At 40.8% G+C, this 18,873-nt stretch overlaps 2 protein-coding genes across 3 annotated transcripts in view; both read right to left on the reverse strand.

Moving 5' to 3' along the window:
• The window catches only part of abtb3b (ankyrin repeat and BTB domain containing 3b), a 76,277-nt gene extending 64,329 nt beyond the window's left edge, over positions 1 to 11,948 (reverse strand). For both annotated transcript variants that reach the window (XM_085461287.1, XM_085461285.1), the window contains exon 1: positions 10,873 to 11,948. In XM_085461287.1, the coding sequence (XP_085317413.1) occupies positions 10,873 to 11,725 (853 nt within the window). In that variant the 5' untranslated portion in view covers positions 11,726 to 11,948. The remainder of the gene's footprint in view (positions 1 to 10,872) is intronic.
• A 3,340-nt stretch (positions 11,949 to 15,288) lies between these two features.
• Positions 15,289 to 18,347, reverse strand: LOC146704262 (uncharacterized). Its single transcript, XM_085465118.1, has 2 exons — positions 18,343 to 18,347; positions 15,289 to 17,422 (listed from the first exon to the last, which is right to left on the reverse strand). The coding sequence occupies exons 1-2, from the start codon at positions 18,345 to 18,347 to the stop codon at positions 15,289 to 15,291; spliced, it is 2,139 nt and encodes a 712-aa protein (XP_085321244.1).
• Between the last annotated feature and the right edge of the window lie 526 nt (positions 18,348 to 18,873).

Genomic DNA, 18,873 nt, shown 5'->3' on the forward strand with positions numbered 1-18,873 from the left:
AATCCTCAGCATTTTCTGGCAGATGTTGAAGGACCTCAGTCGCCTCAAAAAATAGAGACGACTCTGGCCCTTCCTGTAAAGTGCTGTGGTGTTTTTAGCCCAGTCCAGTTTATTGTCAATGTGTACTCCAAGGTATTTATAGTCCTCCACAATGTCAACACTGACCCCCTGGATTGAAACAGGGGTCAAGTGTTTCCTGGTCTTCCTGAAGTCCACGATCAGTTCCTTGGTCTTTGCCACGTTGAGCTGCAGATGATTCTGCTCACACCACGTGACAAAGGAGTCGACCACAGCCCGGTACTCTGTCTCATCATCCCTGCTGATGCATCCAACCACCGCAGAGTCATCAGAAAACTTCTGAAGATGGAGGTCTCTGTGCAGTGGCTGAAGTCTGTGGTGTAGAGGGTGAAGAGGAAGGGGGAGAGGACAGTCCCCTGTGGTGCCCCTGTGTTGCTAATCACCTTGTCAGACACACACTGTGGGAGACGTACATATTGTGGTCTTCCTGTCAGGTAATCAACAATCCAGGACACCAGAGAAGCATCCACCTGCATCGCTGCTAACTTATCACCCAGGAGGGTCGGCCTGATGGTGTTGAAAGCACTGGAAAAGTCAAAAAACATGACCCTCACAGTGCTCGCCGGCTGGTCCAGATGGGTGTAGACACGATTGAGCAGGTAGATGATGGCGTCCTCTGTTCCGAGACGAGGCTGATAAGCGAACTGAAGGGGATCCAGATGTGGTCTTACTATGGGTCGCAGCTGGTCCAGGATGAGCCTTTCCAGGGTCTTCATGATGTGGGAGGTCAGTGCCACGGGCCTATAATCCTGGGGGCCACTGGGACGAGGCGTCTTTGGTACAGGGACGAGGCATGATGTCTTCCACATCACCGGGACCCTCTGCAGACTCAGACTCAGCATAAACAGTTTATGAAAGACTCCACACAGCTGGGGGGCACAGGCCTTGAGGACAAGGGGACTCACTCCGTCTGGTCCAGCAGACTTGCCTGAGTGAAGTCTCCTCATTTGCATCTCAACCTGGTATTGAGTGAAGGTGATGGGTGGGGGAGGGGTGTCAGGAATCTCACAGGAGGCAACATGTGAAGAAGGGGAGAGAGGCAGCAACCCTGGGGTGATCCAGTGGAGGAGGAAAGCACATCAGAAAATACATGATTCACCCTCACACATTGTGACCTATTGATCAGAAAGTCTGTCACCCAGCCGACCAGACTAGTGTCAAGCTTGAAATGATTGTAAAGCCTGTCAGCAAGTAAGAGGGGTTGAATTGTATTAAATGCAAATAATAATCTTGCATGGGTGTGGGGGGCCTCAAGATGCTTATACAAGAGATGCAGGAGTGTGACAACAGCATCCTCCACACCTCTCCCTGCTCTATAGGCGAACTGGAAGGGGTCAAGATGGTGTTCAACCTGCATTAAAATCTCCTTCTTAATTATCTTCTCAAATGTCTTCATCACTAAAGAAGTCAGAGCCAGTAATGCTAGTTTTACCTTTCGTGTGTAGCCCTGCCATTGTTTTCATACCAAGCCAAGCTCTTTTGAGGTTGTTACTGCTGAGTTCTGCCTCAATCTTATTTCTGTACCTCATCTTGGCGATCTTTATTGCAGCCCTCACCTCCTTCCTCAATATTCTCATAGTGGGAACGTCTCCCTTGTTAAAAGCAATTTTCCTTTTAAGAATCAGATCCTTAATATCTTTAGAGAGCCACGGTTTGTTATTAGGGAAAGTCTTAAATTCTCTGACTGGAACCACAGAGTCTGCAAAAAGAGATGTAGCTACACACCACATCAGTGAGTTCATCCAAATCAGAAGTGCTCTCTTGAAACAAGGACCAGTCAGTGCAATCAAAACACCCCTGAAGGGCTACACAACTGTCTTTTGTCCAGACATTAGTCCGCTTCACTTCTGTAAGCAGGGAGGAGGTGAATAACATTGTGATCCGAAGAACCTAGCGCAGGTCCAGCCACAGACTTATATGCCGCCTTAATTGGTCCATAACACAAATCCAGCGTTTTGTTATTCCTTGTAGGACAAGTGACATATTGAAAGAAATTGTTCAGTGATTTCTTAAGATTACAATTGTTAAAATCACCAAGAATAAAATTAGGAGCATCCGGTGAGAGAGTCTGCAGATTGCGTACCACTTTAAAAATGGCATCGGCAGCAACTTTAACGTCAGCCTTAGGATGAATGTAAACAACAGTGACAAAAATTTGAGGGAACTCCCTCGGTAAGTAAAAAGGCCTGACAGATACTGAAAGGAGCTCGATGTCAGGAAGACACAACCGCTCCCGCACAGTAAAATTATTACACCAGCCCTGGTTGATATATAAACAAACCCCTCCTCCGTGAGATTTGCGTGTTACTCCACAGTTCCGATCCAATCTGACAGGGGTCCCAAAGCCGCTGATTCGCAGTGAAGTGTCACTGTCCATATCGGTCAGCCACGTCTCGGTAAGCACCATCAGACAAGCCTCCCTGTATTCCCGTAGATGAAGCACATTTCCTTGTAATTCATCCGTTTTGTTCCTAAGAGATTGGACATTGGCCAGAATCATAGAAGGCAGAGGAACACGATTCTTCCTCCGAAGTTTTCTTACACGCTGACGCACGCCGCCTTTCTTTCCGCGTTTTCTCAAGCGGCGGGGCTTTCCAAAATTAGTCTTTGACCGGGAAAATAAATCCTCACCAAGAATCACATCTGTCCGAGCATTAGAAGAGTCGTAGATAGACAAACAGGACCACCGTAATCCAAGTAGTTCTTCGCGTGTATAAGTGATTGTCAGTGAGAGTGAATGACTCCAGGTGAATATCGCCAACAACAATAAAACTAAGGTGTAGAAGATCTCCATCTCGGCAAAAAGTTAAAACCACGGTTAAGAACAGAGTTAAAACAAAGTTAAAAAGAAAAAGAAAAAGAGAAAGAAAACGCCAATAAACACCTGCTGCAGGTCGCCACAAGAGCAGCGCCTTCGCCCTGTTGTTATATATAAGACAAGAATATAAACAGTACATTTGCATAATGACTGAAACCAGCCCACAAAACACTGCGTCCAGATGAACAGAATCAACTTTTGGAGATTTACTTACCTGGATGATTGAGCATGCATCAAGAAGTCTTTATTTACAGTTCTGACATTCAGTGGGAAACAACACAAAGTTTCATGAGTGGGGGAGGTAGTAGAAAAACTGGGTGTTTCTCTCTAAGTGTGAGCGTTTAAATCAAAGGAATCATCTAAACATTTGTTAAACAGGTGTCACTAGGTCCTCTGAGCAAATAAACTTCTTTAATATTATCAGCTAAACATTAACCAGACCCATCTAGAGGAAGCTAACTGTCACTGCAAATGGATTTCTCGCAATGAAATGATCTGCAACATTTGCTGCCTCTCATTGTTGTCTTACTGTGATCAAACAACAACAGGTTAGATGATACGGGCCTAAATGTATTAGCACAGCGAAGCTTGTTACTGGTGCTGCTCACAACACGGGATGGCGCATTGTGTTAGCCGAAAGCACGCTCTGCTGATTGCAGCATTTATCTGATGGGAGACGATGGAAGTGTTGTATGTGTGTATTTGTGTGTGTGAGATGCATGCATGAATCTGTTTATGTAAATATCTTGGAATTTGGTTCACAGTTCACCAACTGTGAATCCGGTATGTCCTGACATGCAGCTGTCTTTAACACACAAATCACTTTTTCTACCAGTGACAAGACAATTTCTTCGAGTTTTGCTCGGCTCACATCAAAGAGGGAAAACAAGTTCAAAGCTTGTTTACCAGTATTTTCTTCATATTTTCCAGCCACACTGGATGTTACTTAAATAGGATCATTTCCCTCTATACAACAAAAGGAATTCAGAGCTGCAAAAAAATGTAATAGATACTGATGCTTCACCTTAGCTAATCCACTTGCTGGTACTTGTTTGCGCAGACTTTTCTTCCTGCTATAATAAGCAGGAGACATTGCTTGTATAGGTCTCATCTGTCACCCACAGCTTCTCTTATGGATTTTCCTGTTTTGATCCTTGCCATCTGTGCCGCTTCCTCTCTCATTGCTTTTCTTCCAAAGTCGACATCTTGAACAATTCATTCTTAGCCACAGATTTACTGGATGCAGAGTAATTATCAAACTATTCTTGCACAGCAGTGGCATATTTTTAGTGTCTACACTGCAAAAGGTAAACTTTCCATCTGTGCTTTGGGAAAACCTACTAAAAAACACTCAGACAATTTGGTCCAGAGGGAAACAAATTTACCCCAAAGACAGAAATAAAACGGCTAAAGCTCCCTTGATATTGTCATCCTGGCATGAAAAAATAGCAAAGCTCTTCCACGGGCAGTAAACATGAAACTAAAAACATTATGCTGAGTGAGTTTATAGCAATAAGTGCACACTTTCTGGGTTAACACTGCCAGGGCTGTAATGGAGTAAATCTCTTTTTGGTAGGAAAGGTCAAGCATAAAAATGAGCTAAATTAGTCAATGCTGCCGCAGCTCCAGTAGTGTTTTCTTAAATTTCATCACTCAGTGGTTCAGGGGGTTTTACCCATGAAGTGATTTTTCATAAATATTGATTATTTTGGAGGCGATTGTATTGTTTTGTCCTGCTCTTGTTCTTCAGAAAAAATAACAATAACAAGACGCAGTTTCATCAATTCATCATTGAAAAGTCATAGGGGACAACATTAACAGTATTACGATTATTTTTTGTGTCTCCTTTTCAGTGTGCAGTGACTGCAGTTTCATGGCAGCTCACTAGCCGAATGCACCAACACACGTATGTACGCACACACACACACACACATGCTCGCACGGGCAATGGAAAGTTTATACAATCCAGTGAAGTGCCTAAGAAAAAAGGATGGCTGCTAAAGAACAAAAAAAATGATGCACAGCCCATTGCAGGCACTGCCAGCTGGGTACAGAATTAACTACATTTTATCACTTGTCTCCTCTTAATCAACTGAAGCTAACTTGGCTGAAGCTCCCCCTCATTGTGCCAGACACCATGTCACATCAGCATTCCTCATTCCCTCCTAAAAACTTACAATTAAAACCAGATCTACCCCTGGCCATGTGTGGCTCTTTGAGCGTGTGTTTCAATACTCGCCAGTGTCTGTTGCTGCCTTACATGACCAAGTCTATGCTGCTGTGTCAGGGTTTCCCTAGTACAGATATATTATATCTTTCTTCCAGACATAATTGGGACTGGTCTCCACCAGTACAGAGTGGTACGGCTGCTAACCGCAGTCATTCCTGTCTCCCTGCCTTCGCCACACACACATGTGCACCAGGCACCAGCCTTGCACAACTACACCAGCAAGTGAATAAGAAACAAAAAACCTGGAATGTAGCTGGACCAGTGCTCTTGCACTTCAGCGATGAGATCCAACGTAATTAAAACATCTGAACGTACAGCAGTAAAGCATTCTTGTAGCTGCTTGTCTCGCATGATGACCAAAATTTTGTAAATGTAAATGTTAAATGTTAAGTGAAGGGTCTGCTGTTAAGACTTTAAAAGGAAACCCCCACCTCTGTTATGCACTTCACACTGTAATGGCAGAATGCTCTCCAATGGGTGTGCTTCAGTGCTGTAATTTACTTTTTTTGTACAACCCTTTTTTCTGTATTTGTCTTTTCAGTTGGTGATTTCACACATTTTTCCAGTATGCCCTACTGAGAAAGTTGTATTATTTTTGGTGTGGTTAAAAACAGTGTGCATTGGTTAGTACAAAGGTTTTTTTTTTTGGTTTTTTTTAATCATGGAAGAAAAAGTAAGGATGCATGCAGAACAATACCACAGAGCAGCATGCCTGTTGTTTAAAAGATCTCAAATTACCTCTCGAGAGTGTTGTATTTCCCAAGCACTTGGCAACACTTCCACAAAGATGCAAGGTGTTGCTGCATTGAATTTCTGTTGATAAATCCAATGTTACATCATTTTGCATCTCTGGTTACTCTATATACTAACCATAAGAAGATGTTCTGTCTTTTTCCATCTGTTAAGATCATTAAGTAATCATTAGCTGAATGTATAAAAGGTCTGTTTGTTATTAATCAATTACATAATCATGCTTATAAAGTAGATTCAGCTGTAAGACAACACCCCTAATGTTATCACTGATTTCACTTTTTGGAGTCGGGCTACTGGAAATCTATAAAATAAGCACAGTACTCTTGCATTGTATTCTGCTTTGCACCAAAATCTGTTTCATTCTCGGCTGTAATTGCTCGACTACTCTATTTCCACAACATTGACAGTTGCCACCCATTAAACCAAAGAAATGATCTTAAAGACATTTATATACACACAGTAAAGAGTAGCCCCTTTCAAACATAAAAAGCTGAATATAGCCGCTGTAAATGGTTGCTATTTAGCCATGAGGTTATCAATACTTGGTCCAATTTGTATGCCATTAATAATTATTTGAGTAAGGGTAAGAGAAATGCCACCAATATACAAATAAAGCAGATCAAGTATATCAAAGTGCACTAACAACAACTATTTAAATGTCTTTAGGGTGAAACTTTCCTTTGAAAAACCAAATGAGATTTGCCCAGACTTGAAAGTCATTTCACACATAAAGTGTGGTTACAAACTGGTCCCCAGGGTGGAAGATATCCCTGCGTGGTGGATATCACGTTCCACTAGACATTTTCTGACATGCACACGTCATTAAGGTAATCAAAGAATCACTGTGTCCTAGCTCTAGCGGGAGCCATAAGAAATATCCCACCATATAGAATAGTTTCCTGTTCTGACAAGATACCACAGCTGAAGGAGGGAAACCCAACACCCACCTGCAAATGCAAATAACACACAGTCACACATGGTGAGAGGAGGCCCTGAGATCTCGATGAATATGTGTATATATATATATATATATATATGTTTGGGTTCGCTATCAGAGGCCTGGGCCTGAGAGCTTGAGGGTCCCGCTCAGTATCTTAGCTGTTCCTGGAAGTCCCGAGGTCAAAATGGGAGATGCCCTCAAGGGTGGCGAAGAATGACCGAGCTAAGATCCTGTGGGACTTCCAGATACAGACGGACAAACCGGTGGTGGCTAACCAACCGGACATAGTGGTGATAGACAAACAGAAGAAGACGGCCGTAGTGATCGATGTAGTGGTTCAGAATAACAGCAACATCAGAAAGAAAGAACACGAGAAGCTTGAGAAATACCAAGGGCTCAGAGAAGAGCTCGAGAAGATGTGGAAGGTGAAGGTAACAGTGGTCCCAGTGGTAATCGAAGCACTAGGTGCAGTGACTCCCACGCTAGGCGAGTGGCTCCAACCGATCCCAGGAACAACATCGGAGACCTCTGTCCAGAAGAGCGCAGTCCTAGGAACAGTTAAGATACTGCGCAGGACCCTCAAGCTCCCAGGCCCCTGGTAGAGGACCTGAGCTTGAAGGATAAACCGCCCGCAGGGGCGTGCTGGGAATTTTTCCCCCCCAAATATATATATATGTATTTTAGATAAAGTTTAAAACTGACTATATAGATTTCAAGCAGGCCTTTAATATATCTGGCTGCAAGAAAGCAAACTGTGTAGCTTTTATAAGCTGCTGGGAAACTGAAGCCCCCTTCTAAAAATGACTTTGCAAATCATTAAGGTATTTGAACCTAAATCTTAAAAAAAGAAAAACACCTTATTGAATTTGTGACAACAAAGAAACAGAAATAAGCTTTGGCTCAAGATATTCATAAAGTCCTCTTCACAAAGCTGGGTCACTAGCTTTAGCATAATATGGATAAATCACCTAAATTACTCCCACTTGGCTGAGTAAGACAGAGAGAATGGATAGAGCGATATAGAAGTTCAGTTTGGCAGGCAGCGACTCTGGTAAGGTCAAACCACCTTCAGACTGGATGGCTGTTTGGTTTTAGTAGGAAGAAAACAAATGATGTTGTGTTTCAGCTTTCTCTGTCTCTGTAGGGTGCTTTAAGGTTTAGAGATCTTGCCATTAGAACAGAAAATGTGGTAAGGGATGAGCTTTTGAACTCTGTTATATTATCACCTCTTAGGCAACTGTTTGCTAGCAAGTTCCTATCATGTAGATACAGAAATATGTCTTCATTTTGGAGTCAAATTTCCTGCCACCTCCTCATTGTAGGTCTACTCTTACTTTCCTTTTAAGACTGCTTTTGCCTCTAAAGATTCATTAAGCTATAGATTGTTTTTTCCTCTGTGTAGCTGTTAAATGATTCACTGTGTTCATTAGCTTGCCACTAACATGTATCTGCTGAGGTGCTAGGCTAAAAGTATTTGAAAACTGACAAAAAATGCACTAATACAGATAGGTGAACCAATAAGCTCTGTAAAGCTGTAAACCTTTTCAAACATTCATATCTAAAATATTGATTTTTAGTGTTTTGATGTTTATTTTTATGCTAGTGGTTCAATAATTACTACCTAACCCTTTAAGAAAATGCTATATTACACGGTATTGCATGATTTCATTCGCTACGTTATTTTCCTAGCCTTGAGCTTTATGTCAATATTCCATATGCTCAAGATATTTTATTTGCATCTTATCCAATTCACTAATCCGATACACCAGTCAGCACTCATCACACCTCTTCCACAGCTGGAGCCTCACCGCATGCCAAGTGGCCTGAGTGTGCCTTCTGAGTGAATCCTGATATTTAGTACTGTGCATTGTGTCTTCATACTCTAAGCTCTGACGTTCTATTGTGCTACTTTTAATTGTATGTGGCGATTCTGGCATTGTTGCATGTGTAGATTCAGTGTGTGTTGCAATCACTACAAATAAATGCACATGCTATGCAAAAAAGCTTTTATAAATGAGTAGATAAACACAGCAAAAATGCAGATGCTTCCACACAGGTGCACTACATGGTACAATTAAACAATTATCATCCAATCATGCAATGTAGCATGTATAAAACTGCTGAGAATGCTCAAGTGATTCTGATTCTGTGTCAAGATAGCATAAGAAAAAAAAACTAAGGGACTTAAAGAGGGGGCACAGATGGCAGGAGTCACAAAGAATATCCAACTGAGTAGAGTTTCATTAAGAAATTCAGTCTGCATTACAACTATCAGAAAGACATCAGTAATCAGTGTTGAACATAGAACATATGTGATAAACATGATGCTTGTGTGAGTGTGATGTGTAGCAGAATGAAAGCAGAAGATCTGTTCCTCAGGTGACTGAGAATATGTTTGCAGGACGTGATCAGACTGTCAGCAAGAACAGCCCTGACAATTACATAGAGAGGGATATTAGATGGGTTGCAGTGTATAAACCCCTCATTACAAAGATGAATGCACATTTGACAGTTCAGTGGTGCAAAAAAAAGCTTAGGCACTGGTCTACAGAGATGTGGCTACATCCAGATGAATTATTTTCATTGTGTTCTTGACAAGTGAGTGAGAGCGTTTGTGGTAGGCCTGAACGCTTGACCCCTACACCGAAAATTATCTTTAAGGTGAGCGCTCTTTTCCAGGATGATAGCGCCCCATCCATAGATCACATAGGGTCATCAAATGGTTTGATGAGTATGAAAATGTGGATTGTTTGCTATGGCCTTTGCAGTCACCTCATAACCATACAATTGAACATTTATGGAAGATTCTAAACAAGTTAGATAATCAAAATACCAAATTAGGGAATGCTGGAAGAATGATGTTTCAGTCCTAAAGCAGAGTTCCAAGAAAACTGGAGAACCAGGTACAGCTGTTCTTGTGGCACATGGTGGCCTTACACCATACTAAGGTACTTTGTTTTTCTAGTAATTTGTCACCTGTCTCTAAACGAGTCTCACTAAATAACTACAATCCTGTACCACTGTGAACAAATAAGCAAGAAAATTGCAAACCAACTGACATGCACTTAAAACAAAAGGCACAGTAAAAATGAAGTACTATTCTCTTCTGTGGGTGATTCATCAATACAGTCACAGTCTTTCTAACTTTGTCTCTCTGTCTCTCATTCTCCCTCTCTTTCTATAACTCAGTTTTATTTGCATCACTCTGCATAATGCACAACAGCACATACGTCCCCAGGGCCTTTTTTATTACGTAAACCTGTTGCAAGAGGAGTCACAGCAGCGCTTTTACAACATCCATCAAAACAGGGGCAAGAATGTCTTAGAGTGGTTACGGATGTATTGGTTAAAAGGCAGTGAAGTCAGAATACTATTAGACTTGTCCATTGAATTCAGATATTTTCAAAGACACCAGACAAAAAGTATTATTAACACTTGAAAAGTCTGGGTACTCTGTAATAGAATCAGCTGCTATACCCAGAAAATAAAAATCCTCGCTCTGGGTGAAAAGAACAGAAACTCATCTCTGCATAGCATCACTGCAGGCAGAGCCCCCTTTACTGAAAGAGTGAATAACTCAACCCAGGGATGCTGTGCTCACCCATTTTGAACAAAACAGCCACATACAGTATGAGAAGTATATGAGAGAACAGCAGCTCCAGTCTAACTTTGCACAGAGGACAAACGAGGCAATCTGGACAAAAGGGGATCACAGTTTCACACGAAGACCAACTGGTCAGTGTTCAATTGCTTGCAGCGCCAGTACTCTTGAAAAGCACTATTCTAGCTGCAGGAATCCCTTCCTCCTGTCACTTAAAGTTTCACAGTTCTTTGAGGAGGCAGGAGCTGCAGGAATCGTGCAGAAAGTGAAACTGAGAGAATGCAGCCTACTTATCTATATAAATCATTTGTGCAGTCTGTTATTGATTTTAAAACCTGCTGTGGGGAGAGAGAAGTAACTCTGCAAGTGGCATAATTTAAAATGTGTACATGTATGAATGCAAAGTGGAAAGGGGGTTCTTGTTAAATTGACCTGCTTTATCCTTAACTTACCATTTGCATTCTTCCCGCAGATCAGGTGTTGCCAGGGTTGCAAAGAGCCCCATATCTCTGCATCACTGTTAACGGCCTGCTCCAGGATCTCCACAGTAAACTTGGGGATCCCGTTATCCCGCTCCAGCAGCGCACTGCGCAGCACCCGCGCGTACACATCACGGAAGAGGTTTTCCATGCACGCGGCCAGGTAGATCGCCGCGTGCTCATGGATCCTGACTGCTACCCTGCTGTCGACCATCCACCTGAAGAACTTCCCCACGTTAAAGATGAGTCCGCATCGCGCCGACTTGCCGCGGGTGAACTTGTCGTCCTCTGTGCTCATATTGTACAGTGACAATGCACTGAGGGCCCCGCTGATGCAGTTCATCGACACGGTCCACGCCAGGACCATCTTTATGGCACTTTGGATCTCATATTTGGTACATTTGGCGTAGCGCAAACTCAAGCGCTGCGCCTCCTTGGCGACCCTGACCAGGGCCCGGCTGACCAGAACCGAAAGCCTGTGCAGGACGTCCTGCTGTGGTGTCGGCAGGCTCATCTCCTCGTCCTTGCTCAGAGCGCTCGCCACTTCCCCGAGGCTCCACGGCACATCCTCAAGCTCGGGTAGTTTAGCGCATTGCCCGGTGCACTCCAGGATCTCGGCGTCTTCGACCAGGACCGTGTTAACAGTGTCCAGACTGTTGTGTCGACTGTGCATCGAGTCGGTTAAATGCCAATAATTCCCTCCATGTGCCTCTGAGCAGCACAGCGACGCACTGGAAGACCTGAAGGAGTCGGCGGCTCCACCATAACCCGAGTCTAGCGTCAAATCCTCCAGGGTCCTTGCTACTGACTTGCTACTCCTTGCCATAACTGCGCTTCATACTGTAAAAAGAGGGCTTGGAAAAAGTGGGGGAAAATACCGACGAAGACGCAGTGTGGATACACAAGCGCCTTCCACGAGCTTGTCAACTGAAATGTTTTATTCTTTTCCCTTTTCTTTTGTTTTCTTTTGGAACTGTCCATGCAGGCATAAAGTTAAGAGTAGTATCTCCCTACAGTGCATCAACAGTCATACAGTGCCGTTCAAGCGCAGAGGCTGACAGATGGAGGCGGGACCGGAGAAAACAGAGCGCAGCTGTCAACCAATGGACTCTCGGGAAGAATCAGCAAAGCGTTTTAATTGGATCAATAAAAAAAACCATCGATATAGCTCCTGATAAAGATTGTTAATATGAATACAAACAGTAAAGGACGGGAGTACTCCGCTCATTTCCCCCCTTTCTGTCGTCTACTCCTTATAAAAGTTTGCTTCCTCAAAACTCTTGAACCGCACATCCTGTAAAATGACCAGTCAGACAAAAGACACAAATTGCACTGAATAATATATATTTTAATATAAAAGCAACTGCTTTTATGTAACTGTGTTTAGAGGACAAACGGGCCAGAGGCACAGACTTTTCAGTTATTTTCTGAGGGCCCATGTCTGATCGTAACATGACTCAAGACCATTAATAATAGATTGCATGCATAATGTATCCTTCTCTGTTCCTCTGGAGGAGAACTCGTTGAAAAGATCGGAATTACTTTCAAGGTCATTATCTCGGATCCCTCAGGGTCTAACGTTAGTTTCTGCGTTTAGTTTTTTGCCCTTCCCATGGGCCATCACGGCTTTGCAGGATCTGCATGAATACATTAAATAAAGCAACACCGAGCGATACACTGTAGAAGTATTCTTTACTTTGGAGTAACAGCGATGATCGTGCATTTACAGTAACAATGTAGGCTAATGAAAGAAATGTAAGGCTGACAAAAAATAAGGTTCGGGTTCAGTGTAACAAAAAATGGTTGAGTGTAATTAACCTAAACTGGTGGTATTTACATTTTAGTTGCAGTACTTTCTGCACTGGACAGCAGCTTGGAGCAACAGTGAACCCTGGTGTTAGCTAATAAAACTTCAATTTATTGAGATTGACATTTTAAAACAATCACAAGCTCCAACAACAACTTCATCACACAACTAGGATTGGACGATGACTGCTTTGTACAATTAATGTGGCAATGTAACATAAACCTGTGCGGCATAGTGGTCCATATTAAAATGCACCATGCTGCATTTGGCAGGATAACACCCACAGTTCTCCAGTCACTCCCAATCTATATTATTAAGTACACCTAGTTTGCAAAATCCCTAATTAATGTGGGACCAAAAGCTTTTCCATTTAAAGAGATGAAGGAGCTTGGTTAATAAGCTACCCTGATGCACACAGAACTGACTTTCTGATTATTATTATAGTACTTTAACTTGTTATTATAAAGTAAAACCTCCTTCTGAGGCATTCTGATTTCGTTTTTGTGTCTTTGCCAACACATAACTGCATGTCACAGCATTTTAGCACATATTTTCAAGTCAATATTATGCAAAGTCATTATTAATTAATTCATAAAATCAGTGCTCAGTTAAAATATATATTTTATTAAGGTAAATACAGTATATACAAGCATATGATGTAGATATTTCTGAAAAGCATAATCCTGTATTCTGTGATTATGGGATGTGAGCAAACAAAGTCATATTTCTACAAAACCACACGTTAAAGCTGTCTTATGATCTCTCTCTCTGGTCCTCATATAAATGGGGTAAATAGAATAATATCCTTATATAGAGAGGTTTTAAAAAATGTTCAACAGCCCAGAAGAAAAGCAAACTGGTTGAGATGATTTAGAAACACATTAAATGTAACCGAAATGAGAAGCGGCTGTATCAGTAACAATGAGGAATCTTGTGCTCTTGGGCCACTGTGATGTGGCCTGATGTAGATTAAGGGTTAGATCAAGATCAAGTATGCATGCTCTTCTTCTTCTTCATCCTGTCACACATTTTGGAAGGCTGCACACACATTAAATGTTTACTGCAGTATATGTCCTCTTTCTCCAAGTTCACTGAGAAAAACAGAGCAAAAGGCTGATTGATTTGTGTCTGCACTATAACCTTCATGATTGGTCTATAGCTGCTCTACAAAGGGAAAAACCTGCATTGCTCAACCTTTGTGTTTAAAAGCAAAGTAGATTAACTGATTAAAACTACTGAAGCTCAGAACATTTAAAATCACATCACAGCTTCGTGTCCAGTTAAATAGATTATCATAGGCTCAGATAGCTCTAATAAAACAAAAAGGAAGATTAAGACAGAAAAACCTCAAAGTTTGTGAAAACTGACTCAAAGGCAAAAACGTTAAAGTGCACTTTGATCCTCTACAAAAACAATTTCTGGTTAATTCTGCCATCTAGTGGCAATTTGTATAAGTGTAATGGGATGTTTTTGACTGCATCCCCACCACCCTTTTCAACATAATTATTAGAGTAACCTAACTTTCTTATAGCCAGAGAAATCTTTAGGCTTCTCTGATTTTACAGTAATTTTTCAAATCTTAGCAGAGAATGAATGATGGAAAATAACTTTTTTTCAGGAATGTTTGATGCATATCCTTGAGAAGCCAGAAGGTCACAGTGGAAAAAGCCATCAGACATTGGAAACAATTACTTTTCAATGCACTCAGTAAAAAATACAGACAGACAAGCAAAAAACAAACAAATACTTTGACTGTATAATTGTGAAAAGCATTGCACGCCTTAACCACACTCCTGTGGTTTTCCTGCACATACTGTAATTTTCTCCAGAAGACAGAGATGTGCAACCAAGGACTTCTAAAGCAAGCAGACAGAAAAACAAACGGTCAGAAAGTGACAGAAATTCCTCTCATATCCACACCTATAACAGAACAGCTAAAGTCCAGACTTTGCTCCCTTACATTCAATTCAATTCAATTCAATCTTTATTGGCAGACTACATGTCCATAAAAACAAGACAAGAAACACACACACACGCAACTCCCCCCCCCCCCCCCCCCCCACACACACACACAACACAACACAAGGTATACCATTAAATATATATATGTATATAAATAAGTATATAAAGCATTTGTAAAAATATAAAACCATAATATACATAAAACACAATTACTTAAAATAAATCAATAAATACACAAACACTTTAACCAGTGCTTTCTGAGACTGGATGAGTAACGGGAACCACTCACTGTCGGATCTGTAAGTGCTAAAATTATACTGTTACTCGAACCATCCAGTCGTTCTCTAAAACTGAACATTAACTTTCTTAAAAGTGCTTTAAAAGTCCAGACACCCACAGCTACAAACATCTGACTGGCACTACCACTTCTAGGTATCCTGCAAAGGATTCTCATCGCATCATTATATGCAACATGCAGCTTCTGTATGCTACATTGTTTGTAGGATGACCACAAGGGGGCAGTATATAGCGGTGTGCAATACGCTTTAAACAAAGCCACTTTAACTGGAAGTGAACAAAAGCTGAATTTGCGTGCAATAGTATTTGCCTGCACATAGAGCTTACATCGTTGTCTGTATGTCATCATCATCATTCATTTGCTCAGTAATAAAGTGACCGAGGTATTTCACCTTTTTATGAACTTCAAGAGTTTTTTGTGCCAGTTTAAACAAAGGGAAATTTAGCTGTTTATCCTGCTTGGTTCTACATATCAAAACAGCACTTTTAGCAGCATTGTACTCAATGTCATATTGCACACCATATTCAGTACAGACATTAAGAAGATCCTGTAACCCAGCACCGCTTGGACTAAAAACAACCAGGTCATCTGCATACATAAGATGATTTATCAGTGCTTCACCTAATATACACCCAGTGTTACAGGCTCTCAGCTGTATGGACAAATCATCGACATATAAATTAAATAAAATTGGAGACAAAATCCCACCCTGTCTGACACCATTGCTGACACCAAAGGGGGCAGAAATACTGCTTCCCCATTTAACCTGCATGTTCTGATGAGCGTACCAGTAAGAGAGAATCCTCACGATGTATTGAGGAACTCCCCGTGTCTTCAATTTATCAAAAAGTTTTCTGTGGTTCACTCGATCAAAAGCCTTAGAGGCATCAATGAAACACATGAGGACAGATGAATTTTTAGCCCTATACAACCTGACTATTTCCTTGAGTGCATATATGCACATGTCAGTGCCGTGCTTTGGTTTAAAGCCAAACTGATTATCCAGAGAAGAGATGAACACACTAACTCTATCAAACAGGATTCTTTCTAACACCTTAGATAAAATACTGGCTAGTGCAATTGGCCTGTAATTATCCAAACAGCTCACTTTTGCAGCTTTGTCTTTCATAACTGGTACCAGTAAAATACACAGCATTGAGTCTGGTAATATGCCATGAATCATAAACCCAGTGAAACAGAGTGCTAAAAGAGGAGCTAGCCTTAAACTAGCATGTTTTAAATGTTCTGCAGTGATGTGATCCAAACCAGAGGATTTATTATCAGACAACCTATGAATGGCTTCATATACTTCATGTGTCCTTACACTTATTGTGTCATTACTCATGTCAAGATTGTCCTCATATGGATCACTTTTTATACAGTTAAACAACGCACTGTAATGCTGTCTCCATAATGCTGCAATGTTATCTGCCCCAGAAACACCTTCAACAGTTGATGGTAGAGATGGTTTACAGTTATTAAGAGCTTTCACCTCTTTCCAAAAATCTGCCATATTATTACACAACATTTTCCTGGCCAAAGAATCTGCTCTCAGCATTTGCTCATTTTTAGTTATAAAGCGAACAGCGTACTTATATCTGGCATTCGCACATTTTTTCTGTTCAAATTCTGGGCCTTGTTTAGGTCTTCCAGCCATGGCCCAACATTTATAAGCTATGCGAGCTTCATCATGGTACATGGATACATGTTCTTTCCAGCCAGGTCTGATGTTAGGTTTCTTATGCTTATATTGTTTATCAAGCAGTGTACCACTTTCATGCAGAGCAGTCACTATATCATCATACATGGAGCAGAGTAAATGTTTATGCACAGCATTCTTACAGTTGACATCTTTGCACAAAATAGCTTCTTTCGGCAAAGAAATGTTGTTCAGATGTATATCGGTATTACTATGATAAGCTAAGAAATCATCTTCACTACAAGCTGACCAGTCTAATTTTACACTGGTAGCAATATTAGCAATATTGTTTCCAGTTGTTGCTGGCATTTGTTCCACATTCACAGTAAAACCAAAAGGTATATGATCTGACACAGTTACCTCATACCTAATAGTCATGTTTGCTAAAGCTGCATGTCCATCAGCTGTACAGATACAGTGGTCCAGCCATGATGTACTATGCCAGGCTTCACTTATGTATGTATAGCTATCTGCAGGCAGTAACACTTTGGTAGACAAGATAAGATTATTAACTTGACAAAAATGAGTTAAGTGGTCAGCAGACTGAGAACTGCTGTCTGTGAGATCAGCATTAAAATCACCCAAAACATATATGCTGTAAGTATCATTGTCTTGAATAAATGCATTAATAAAAGCCAGCCTACTGAGGTATTCTTGCTCATTTTGACAAGATTCATAGGGAGTATAAATATTAAGAATGATAAAACTACTATTGTTCTGTGTATATTGTATACCAATACACCAGTCTACATCCAGTCTAATGGGCTTTATCACACATTAAGATTTACTTTCTTTTTTATTTTCTGTTTCACTGAGCAGGATTTTTCAAGCTGTTTTTCCCTTAGAAAGCAGAAACAGAAATGCTCAGGTGTAATGTACTTTAAAAGCCATGGCTTTTAATCTTATCATGCATGCATTTTATCATGCATGCACGATACTTAGGGAAAAAAAGGAGGCATATTGCACAGCTTCACAGATCTGGTTGTGCGACAATGATATAACTTGTCATTCTGCCCCAGGGTGATACAACATGTTCTTCTTACCGAGCACAGTGTGCTATCTTTGCTCCAACCCTGACATTTCTGTGGCATGCAATATATCCCACAGAAATTATTTATTCAAAAGATTTATTTTTGTTCTTTAAACAAAACCTGTTAACAAGTTAAATTAAACTTCTATTGCTTGAATTTACACCTAAAATTCAATAACCTGAGTGAAATATCCTTCGATAACCATTCCATCATTAAACCAAAGGTCAAAATGATCATCCTTCTGATTTTTCCAATTGATAATAACAAAATGTAATTTACCATTAATGACACTCTAACAAATGTATGAGGCTGCCTCTTCCTATAATTACAAACAGGGTTACAGTAAAAACAAACAAACAAAGTAATTACATAACGTATAACATTTTAAAATCTACCAGATAGACTATCAAAAACTTAGAAATGAATACCTCTTAACACCTTATTTTAATCTAGTCTTGATATAGTAACCCTGTACCTCACTCAGAGCCAAAGGATACCCAGTTATGACAAATGTACACCAGAGCCCTGCTAGGAGTATGATCTATGTGGGTCCAGTTTTGGTTATTTAATAAAAGTGTCATTTAATTCAATTAAATCACAACTATTGTGTAAGTTTGTACTTTATCATTAAAAAATGATAACGTACGTCATCACCTCAAAGTTTTGCTCACTGTGAAATGAACAGTTTGTCAAGTCAAATGTGTGATATCAAAAAAATTTCACTGTGCACTCTAATGTGGCATTAGCAACCCACGTGACCAACAGCTACATTGCTTTTGCCAGAGTGTAAATTGCCAGTATTATTTAAAGGGTATGTTCAACTTATTTGCCCAGTTTTCATGTAATGCCAGTGTCGTTTTACAGACTTTAGACACAACTGCCATGAAATTAAGACAAAATTCAAATAAAACTTGCAATTTCTTTATTGTAATCAAAGTTGTCACACAAAAACGATCTAATTTCTGTCCAAACCAATTAGAGAAGCTCTGTGCAATAGTAATAGTAGTACCTAACTCTACAGCAAATGTTATGTATTAACAACTGCTGATGTCATGTCACATCTTAAGTTTTTATGTAATTTAACGTGGCTCACGGGGTACACATTGGTTAGAGATTACCGCTGATGATGACAATGGGCGGGGTTAGTTATGTCCGACCAAACGCACGGTTGCGGCGC

The sequence above is a fragment of the Copadichromis virginalis genome, linkage group LG7 (genome assembly GCF_057382275.1).
Source record: "Copadichromis virginalis isolate Kocher_CV1m ecotype Utaka linkage group LG7, C_Virginalis_male_GT1.1, whole genome shotgun sequence".
Classification (NCBI taxonomy): domain Eukaryota; kingdom Metazoa; phylum Chordata; class Actinopteri; order Cichliformes; family Cichlidae; genus Copadichromis; species Copadichromis virginalis.